This window comes from Gymnoscopelus braueri, assembly GCF_963280865.1.
Source record: "Gymnoscopelus braueri genome assembly, chromosome: 16".
NCBI classification, from domain to species: domain Eukaryota; kingdom Metazoa; phylum Chordata; class Actinopteri; order Myctophiformes; family Myctophidae; genus Gymnoscopelus; species Gymnoscopelus braueri.
The window spans coordinates 38,797,797-38,807,373 of record NC_137616.1 but is presented as its reverse complement, the minus strand read 5'-3'; the positions used below and the strand labels follow the sequence as shown (position 1 = coordinate 38,807,373).

The 9,577-nt window shown below is 47.4% G+C and overlaps 1 protein-coding gene across 1 annotated transcript; it reads right to left on the bottom strand.

The window, feature by feature from the left end:
• Positions 1 to 405: 405 nt before the first annotated feature.
• LOC308102962 (intermembrane lipid transfer protein VPS13A-like) lies at positions 406 to 8,547 on the bottom strand (the record flags this gene model as incomplete). The annotated part of the gene is made up of 1 exon (XM_080452814.1): positions 406 to 8,547. One exon carries the CDS (start codon positions 8,545 to 8,547, stop codon positions 406 to 408), a length of 8,142 nt encoding a protein of 2,713 aa, XP_080308940.1.
• Positions 8,548 to 9,577: the final 1,030 nt, after the last annotated feature.

Here is a 9,577-nt window from a genome sequence, read left to right as displayed (position 1 = left end):
ACACGGACTGACAGATACAGAGATCTCCATATATAGGCATATCAATCAGATCGGCGGTGCGACTTAGGTGTGAGGGCCACGTAGTACCATACTAAAGTGTCACACAAAAGTTGAAAAAATAGCCGATCTACAAGCTCACAACGTGTCACACCGCACTTACTTGCTCTATGCTTGTTAATAATGGCACACACAGCTTTACATTTAAAGAATCTTTTGAGGTTTTTCTTCTCTGAAGGCTTGTCTTGTCTTCATTCCTTGATAATGGACAGAAGTTGAACTTGACAGTATGGTTGAAACCTGAGACGCAGCCAGTGTTAAAAGGTGACGTAAATGTGACGCTTCTTCTATGGAGGCAGAACTTTACCACTGTTCATTTATTACATTTTTCATCCATTTTTATTTGATTCAAAACATCAGACAGGTCCACTGTTTGACCATACAGATTAGGCTACCTAACACCAACACATACATTTGTTTAAGGGCCTGCTTTTTATAATGACTTTCAACCTCCCTTTGGAGCTGCTGAGTTGTGCAGAACTGGAAGGTCAACTCAAAGAAGGCCAGTTTGAAGACAATGTCCTGTAGATCAGTGAGTTTGGCTCCTATACGCTTCAGCAGCAGGTTGAGGGACTGGATAGGGAGGAGTTCTGTCATACCCCCTGGAGAGAAACTCAGGTGTAGCTTGATGGGGGAGATGTGAAAGTACTCATAGAGGCTGATAGGAGAGGTGTCTGCAGCAGAGACATGGTTGAGTTCTGATAATATATATTCTATGTCCTTTTCAAACAGCTCCACCTCCTGTTCCGATGTTGCGATGCTGGCATTCTCAGGTGTGAACAGATCTCGGATGGCATTGAGGAAACCCAGGTCCAGCTTCAAATCCATCTCCTGAATCAACACCTTAAAGTACTTGATGCGAGAGATATTAGAGTGTCCTGCCACTCTGGTAACAATACAGATGTCTGTTAGGGGTTTGGGCCTAGAGTCCTCTTTGACAGACTTGGGCAATTTGACGGGAAAGAAGACATAGGGGAAGATGGCTCCTGGAAGCTGATTCTGGATCTGTATGCGGTTGATTTGGATGCGGTAGGAGCGCTGTTGTGAGGAGACACTGTACTCCACTTTCAGCCCAGGCAGCCCCCACAGCACATCAGAACTAATCCCGATGAAAGCAACTTCCTGGCTGGTAGTGTTGTTTACCAGAGACACCCCTACATCTTGGAGGGACAGAATTATTTCCTTATCAGCCAATTTAGCTTTCTCGCACTTGCAAAGGTACTTGTAGATCTGACGCTCTTCTGTAAAGAGCACCACCCGCTGTAGACCTTCATAGAAGGAGATCAAGAAAAGTTTTCCCTCATCATTCATGTTCTTACATAAGTCCCCCTCTCTCTTCAGTGTGTGATGGTAACTGCCACATATCCATCGTAGCTCTCTAGACCCAGTGGGTTCAGTCCAGGTGTAATACACAGCTTTACCTGGCTCCAACTCTTCCCTCTTCTTCTGCGAGCTTTGGTAGAACTGTAGAATCTGGTCCTTGGTATGGTTGATGATAAGGAAGGGAGCAGCACCATCATGGTAGTCAGAGAAACAAATTACAGTCGAGTGCTCAGATAGGTTCACATCCACCGTGATCCCACCCAGTGTCTTGTCCAGATGCAACAATAAGCAGTTCTCTGGCCGGGTGAAGTCAATGGTCTGAGGAGAAGATTCACAGCCTTCAACTTTGATCTTCAGGTACTTGGTGTCTCTTTCAGGCCAGAATGGAATGGCTGTCTGTTCAGGCTGTGCCTGGGTCCAGTACTCCTGTCCCTGCTCACTGATCCAGATGGTGTGTTTGGTCCTGTTGACCAGCAGGTAGAATGGCAGGAAAGTCACAAAGCATGTAAGGCTGAAGCTACTCGCATCGATCTTCACCCCAACCTGGTAATCTTTGTATCTGCCTTTACATTTTATATCTCCATAGTTACCAACAGTATCCAAAGAGAATTCTTGTGAAAGCTCACTGTCTGAGATCATCAGACGGACTTTGTTCTTTTCCAGAGAGTTTTTTTTGTGCTTGAAGGAGAAGAGCAGTGGCATGTCATAGTCCAGGGGGTGTTTGAAAAAGTTATCATCAGCCTTGTACTGCAGCATTCGGCCTGTCTTGTTCTCCATCCAGTAAGGTGAATGGATGGCCACCACGGTTTGTCCCGGGTCATATTTGACATGCACCGCTATGTGGAGCTCTGCCCTCTTCCTATTCATCCCACCACTCGCTCCATCCTTATTGTCCTTGTTGATAGACTTGAACACAGTGAAGGTGAACTCTTCCTGTTCAGTGAGGAGACTGTACTCAGCAGACCAATCCTGAACCAAGTAGTCAAGGAGGCGGAGAGTGAGACTTGACTGATTGATGACAGCAGTGTGCAGCTGTGCAGAGTGGCCTGGTTTCAGAGTGGCCTCGGGGGCAATGTCTCCACTGTTCTGTAGTTTGTAGGTGATCATATATGGCAGCAGATTACGCAGCAGGATGGATGGCCACAGGTGGAGCATGTAGGGCTCATCAAAATTCTCCCCGACACATCCTATGTGTTTGGATGTCACTGCATCCCTCAGTGACACAATATTGATCATCAGCGCGCTGCCTTTTTCTCCACAACGGCAGCAGATCTGCTGAAGGCGTGTGCTAGGTTCCTGTTTGCTGACTTCCTCGTAGCTGAAACCCTCAGAACACTCAAACTCTATTGCCTGACTGCCTTCACCTTCCTCTGTTACTGGCTGCAAGCTCAGCTCCGACCTATAAGAATCCAGAGGCACACAGAATTCCTCATTGGGGAGAGACATACCCAGACATGTTGATCCTTCAAACACTTTGAAAGGGATAGAAAAGTGATTGATGATCTGGAAGGGAGAGCGGATCTTAATGTACTTGCTGCCCTCCACAGAGTAGATCTGACACACCATAAAGCGGGTGACGCCCGACTTGCTATGCATCACACTATACATCCCCCGGCCCACCTTGATCAGCGGCATGACACTGGCTGATGTGTGGCCCAACGGAGTGGGCTGTATGTAGTAATCCTTTTCACTTAGGGAGGTTATAGCAGAGCCGTTGCCAGTACTTGAGTAGCCCATATTGAGGCTCTCTCCATCCTGCAGCTCCACGGTGCGGTTGGTGCCCTCTCCGTCAGTGGGGCTGAACATTTCACTGTAGAGGACAGACATCGAGAGGCCTAGACAGTTCTTCACTACAAATGGAGCCTCATCCTTTTGGAAGTATTCGGTTGTCTGCTTCGCAGCCTCCAGAAATGCCATGTGCAAGTTACTGAGCATGCCCAGTCCACATTTTGAGAGGGTGATGTTGAGATGGTCCATGCTGCTGATGTTGATGACTGTCTTATATTCTGGAACATTGAAATCAACCTCAGATGATATTCCTGTATATTTCACTGGCATCTTCTTCATCTTCAGTTGTAGAGTCCAGGGTCTTTCATCCTGTAATTGTTCCTCTAAAGGTTCCAGGAATGGCTCCCACACTCCCATGAACTCATTGTAATAGTGAACTTCCAGATTGAGCTGACTGTGGAAGTTAATGAACGTGCTCCAGTTCCTGACATCTGCATGGAAGGAGGACTTGGCCAGAAGCATGGGGACGGTCCCATGCCCAACCCCTGCCTCCAGAGTCAGGCAGATAGAGTTGATGGCTACCTGTAGTGACTCTCCCTGTGGCATCAGTGGGGCCAGTGACTGTGCATCCTCATCCACTTCATCCTCCAGGAACCACAACTTGAGCTCCTTCCAGCTACGTTGCTCCCATAAGTCTAGGGGTACAGGGCTGTTTAACTCCTGTGGAGTCTCTGCATTGGGTGTCAGCACAGAATGGACAATGTTGATCAGTGTGTTGATGATGGTGGGAGATACTTTAATTGAGAGGGCATTGATGCAGACCTCCATAGCTGGAGGGGAGGTGGATGCTTGGTTGCCTTGGTAGAACACTTGACATGGCTGGAGCACCATAGTTACGTTGTTTCTCCTCTTGTCCCATAGGAAGGGACATGCCACAACATTGAGGTCCTTGATGACAGCAGTCGTCAGCAAACCCTCTGCATCATTCTTCTGCACCAGTTCACATTGCGTCACTCGCATCACCAGGGCAGGGGAGTTGGCACGTGTTAAGTCTGCCACAAAGACAATCTCTGGGTTCCGCACAAGAACGTTGATGTTGGAAGCCGTCACTGTATCTGCAGCATTGGTTGAAGTGGGATTGGTCCCATTCTTTTTATCCCCTCCTCTGTCAAAGCCTTGCTCGGTGGCATGGAGGAAGATGTCAGCCACTTTAAGCAAGAACTCCATGCTGGCACACAGGTAGAGGTCCTGAATAACTGTGTCCAGAGTGATGCCATCACGGCCCTCACAGTAGTTCACCTCCATCATCATGTTCTGCTCAGCACTGGGACGCATAGCCAGCATCGTGGGAGTGACCATTTTGATCCTGGGGTTCTTGTCATCCAGTAGACAGTTGGCCAGTTTAAATGAGACCTTCAAGGAACTGTCAGAATGCATGTGGAGGGAGGTGGAGATGGTTTCTAGAGTGAACTCTGCCAGCTTCTGCTGCTCATCGTGGCAGTCCAGCAGCTGCACTTCGTTTGCAATGGGGCTGTACAGGACCAGGGTCATGGAGTCAAACTTGAAATCCAGCTTGATTGTGTTTTTAAACTGTTTGGGAGTAGCGGGCACTGTGTCCAATGTCTGCAAAAGGACTTCGCTAAGTGTAATTAGTAACAATGTCATGTCGGCCTGACTCTGCATCAGAGTCATTGTTTTGAGGTGACCTGTGATCTCTATGTCAGGTATGTCATGGTACCAGGTGGATGACAGGTTTCTCCAGATAGACAAATCCATGCTAACTGGTTTCAGCAGCTGAGTCTCTCCTTGAAACTGATCTGCCTCATGTGTGGTTCTGTACATCCTGAGGTCACTTAGTCCCACTGTCATCATATCCACTACAGGGGGGATCTTGGCATGGGTTTTGGATGGCATCTTGGCAAAGTGGTTCTTGAGGGAGATCAGGCCTAGGTGAGCTACGATGACATTGGATGAGGAGGAGTGGGGGAGGAAGATGACGGGTGTGTTGAAGTGGACATTGAGAGCAATCCGTGTGCTGTGCTCTGCAAGCTCCAACATGCCTATGGCAGCCTTCTTTGCAGGCTTTACTTGTTGGAAATTGTTGATGAAAGCCAGTATGGAAGAGATAAACTTGTTGAGGATGATGACTTGGATGGATCCCACAGTCAGTGTGATTGAAGTGTCTACTTTTGACATATCCAGATATGCAGCTCCCACTGTGGCATCCGTATAGTTCACCATGTGGAAGGAAAACACCTCCTTATCTGCTATGGACACCACCTTCTTGTAAACAGCGTCTTTGTCGCAGTCCAGGACGACAATATTCTTCAGGTTGGCCAGAACCTCCATCTTCTTTTTCCTCATCAGAACCTCTGAACCCAAGCCTTCAATGCTGATCTCAGAGATCCTTGCTTTCTCTCCTTCGATGAAAACCTTCAGACAGTTGAGTTCTGTTCTGATATGCATATGCACTACATCCTCAGACGTTAATTTCTTTGAAGTTTTTCTCTTGGTAACCACATATTCCTCATTCTTCCTCCCCCTGTCATCCTCCTGTCCTTCCTCCACCCATGAAGAAAAAGGGGGGAGGTTTTTTAAGATGTTCATGATGTTGAGGATAGGCTCAGTGGAAAGGTGCATGTCCAATGATGAGAAGTTCACCTTTATTAGCTGTTCTGTATTTTTGTGTTGAGACTTGAACTCAGGACCATGCTTATCAGCCTTAATGTACTCCAGAGTGAGCAAGTCATCCTCCATGTTGTCTAGAGTGGTGATGAGATGAACCTCCTTCCCTTGAGAATCCATATACGCCGGGCACTTGAGGCAGATCTCTCGCACAAATGTGTATGAGGACATGTCGAAAGTTCGCAATTTAAGTTCAGTTGCCACTCCCTCTATGTCCAGGTGAAGGATGGTGACCTCCCGACCCTCTGATAGATGACACAGCTTTATGGACAGCTCGTTGATCTCAAATGTCACAAGGAAATCGGTCATGTTCTTCTGAGGATCCTTCTTGACCAGATCTTCTCTTTTACTTGCAGGTCTGCATGGGGCAGGTTTTCTATTAGGCACTGGGATGCTGTCTATCAGATCCAGAACACCTCGAACCCTATCATCAGAGATACGAAGGGATAGCAAAGGTAGCTCCCCGGAGATCTTAAACTTGGCCATGCGTGAGTCTGTGACGACCATGGCCCTGCTGAACACCACCTTAAGATCCACCGGCTCTAGGATGTGGAGCGTAGACTGCTTCTGCTTACGAGCCGTCTTCCAGTCCCCATCTGGTTTGCTGTAAAGAAACTGCACTCTGTTGAGCTGTATGTCAAAGCTGTCGTACGCTCTGGCCATGATGTCCACAATGGCACTGCTGCCCACTGACAGCTGGGGCAGGTCTTTCTTGCTCTGACTTGACACTTTCAAGTCTCCCAGGTCCAGCACCATGATATTTTGAGTGGAGTCATAGAAGCCGGTCTGTGGAATAATGACATAGCATGCCATCAGGTTCACATTCAGGTCTAGAACCTTTTGTGTCTTAATCACATACATCAGACCTGAGGATGTACGGTCCCTGAACTGCTCCAGTTTCATCAGGGTAGCATTGGTCAGCTGGTCTAACTGCAGGTTTTCAGGGGGCAAGAAGAACTCTGACATGCTGTTCACTGTAATAGCATCATAGATGATTTCCAGGGGTTGAGACTCGACATAGAGCCTCTGGTCAGCGGTCTCATCCAGCGGGTTGGTCTCAAACTCAATGCTAAGCAGGGTTCCCGTGGCAGCCTTCCTTGATGATAGCAGGGTGGGTGTGGTCCGGTTACCGGCCAGGCCTGTGACCTCAAACAGATTGAGCTTAGCAATAAGTTTGATGGCTTGTGCTCCAGGTCTCTGCGTAAGAATGGTCGTGAGCTCTCCAACTGTCATCTTGATGATCTCATTCTGATCTGTGTTGTTGTCTTTGAAGGACAAAGAGAGCTTCTGCATGTGGAAATCAACCTTCATATCCTCAAAGTCCTTTGGCAGATTGTGATTGACTGCCATCTCACTGTATCCAATGGCAGTGTAAAGCTTGGCCTTCTCAGCAGGGGTCATCAAGTCATCAAAAGCTCCAGTTTTCACTTGTGTAACATGTGTATCTGGCTCTCCTCCCCATTTCCACACCCATCCAAACCATCCCTGGGACTCCTCTGCTTCCATCTTCATGCCAGGACGGTAGATACGCAGGCCTGCCTTGCTCGCCTCCATCTCAGCTTGTTGCCTGGCCAACGTGATGTTAAATATATCCAGTGTCCTCTCAGTCTCTTCCAGCTCTTTGAGCAGTTCCCAGACGGGTTTATTGCTGGTGATCTTATCCTTGTAGAGTTCCCGGTAGCGTTTCACTGTCTTCCGGTGTCGGTGGATGTGCTGCCACGACCACATGTGGAGGCGGCGCTTCACATCCACCTCCAGGATGCCTGTGATCACATAACGCCACCATATTGGGGAATTGGTGTGAATGTGGACCTCAGGCCTGTATTTCCTATACGGCAGGTTCCGTGCCATCATATACACCGAGTCCATAAACTCCAGAATGTTTATATACTGTGGTCTATTGAGCTCAATGGCCACAGCTGGGAGATTTACTGCCAGGTCCACTTTAGGAGAGGAGAAGTCCACATCTGACCTTGGATTCATCCGGAGTTTGGCATCAGCTGTCATCAGATGAAATATGAAGTCATGGCTGGAGTGGACAGAGTTGTGGAGACATTGTAGAGCTTCATCTGGACTGTGACTAGAGTAGAGCAACGAGTTGACATTCCAGTAGGCAAACAGGTTGTTAAGCTGCACAAGCTTAAAGAAATGTTTGGTATTCTCATCCAGAAGGCAGGGTTCCCAGTTCTCATCAGCGGTGTGGAAGCTAAGGTCTTTCAGCGACACACCAAATGACAATGGACAACTGGGATTTGTCATGTCATCCTCATAGCGGATATGGATGTTAGAAATCTTGACCTGTAGGTTCTTGATGACCTGAGTGATCAGCTTCTCCATAAAGGTGTTCTGCTTCTCTAGTGTAGGGTTTTCTTGTTCAGCGGCCTTCCGCTTGGTCTCCTCTATCCTCTTCAGCTCCCTCTGGCGAGTGTCTTGCAATTGTTTTTCTTCCTTCTCAGCATCATACTTTATATGGGCTGTCGGGACTAATAGCAGATAGACACCATCCAGTGTTGCCTCCACTGACTGGGTGTAGAGGTTTTTCCATGGGATCTTCAGCTCGAGACGTTTTATCTGTCCCACTTTCACTTTAAAGGGAATGCCAAGTTGATTCAAGGAACTTTCCTTGATTTCAAGCTCTCTGAGAATAGCATTACCTCCCCATATGCCAAGCTTCAGTTTAGAGCTGTCAAGGTTGATAACGTAGTCCCCTAAAAATGTATTGAGGATTTCTACCACCACACTTTCGAAGACCATGCTGTTGCTTCTAAAAGAACATCAATTGTCTCTCTGTCTTTCTCAGTCTTGCTCTGTCACTCTCAGCGATCTCTTTCTAGTTCTCTTGCTCCGTCTCAATAGAATTCTCTGATTGACTCTGACTCCATCCTTCCCTCTTTATAACACCTTATATAGGCCTGTGATGCGATGACACACAACATAAACCGTTGCCAAGCTTGTCTAACAAGGTCGATTTATACAGACACATGTTTCAGTTCGTCCATTAATGTCTTGAATTTGCATGCCAAAGGCTTGCTGCGTGGCACAGTGTTAAAAATCAACTGAGTTTCACATAACCCTCCCGCCCGTCAGGCTGTTATTTAAGCTGGTGTTTAAAACTGCTAATGGCAATCCTTAATAATCATCCCAGGTTCTATGCCCACCTGTAGGATTTCTCAATTTGTTTCCATTGAAATGTACAGTAAGGATCATCAGTCCTACCTTAAGTGGGTCAGAGAAATGTGTGAGGCGCGTGCACAATGTAGCATACATGCGTTCTGCAGCAGACCAATTGGCCAAGCTTTGCATAACCTTTGTGCTGCATGTACCTGTACAATAGAGCTCCAATTTGTGTATACTCTTGTTCGTCGGTCTTGTGGTATGGTATGTGAGGATTGGCACAACGGATGGCCATGCATTCCCAACTTGCGTCGCTCCCGACGTGTATCGTTCAGTAGGCCGGTGTGCGTGGATACCGCACTGGGTACAGTTACAGAACGTACTCTGACTACAGGTACAACAGGTATTGTATAACCGGGTGTGGCATGCATTCCCAACGTGCGTCTTTCCCGATTTACAGCATCATTTCTGACTTGCGTGGTCTCTGAGTAGGCCGGTGCCCTAGTAGTAACTACAAAGCCTGACTGCTTTGGCTGTTCTTTTCAGTCATATATAGTAATGGGGAGCTATTTGTATTATGCAAGATAACATAAGGAAAGAATGAGTGTCCTACTGACACATATGAAAGGGTGTTGTTGTTGTCAGTGGTGGAAAAGGTACTTGCATGTTT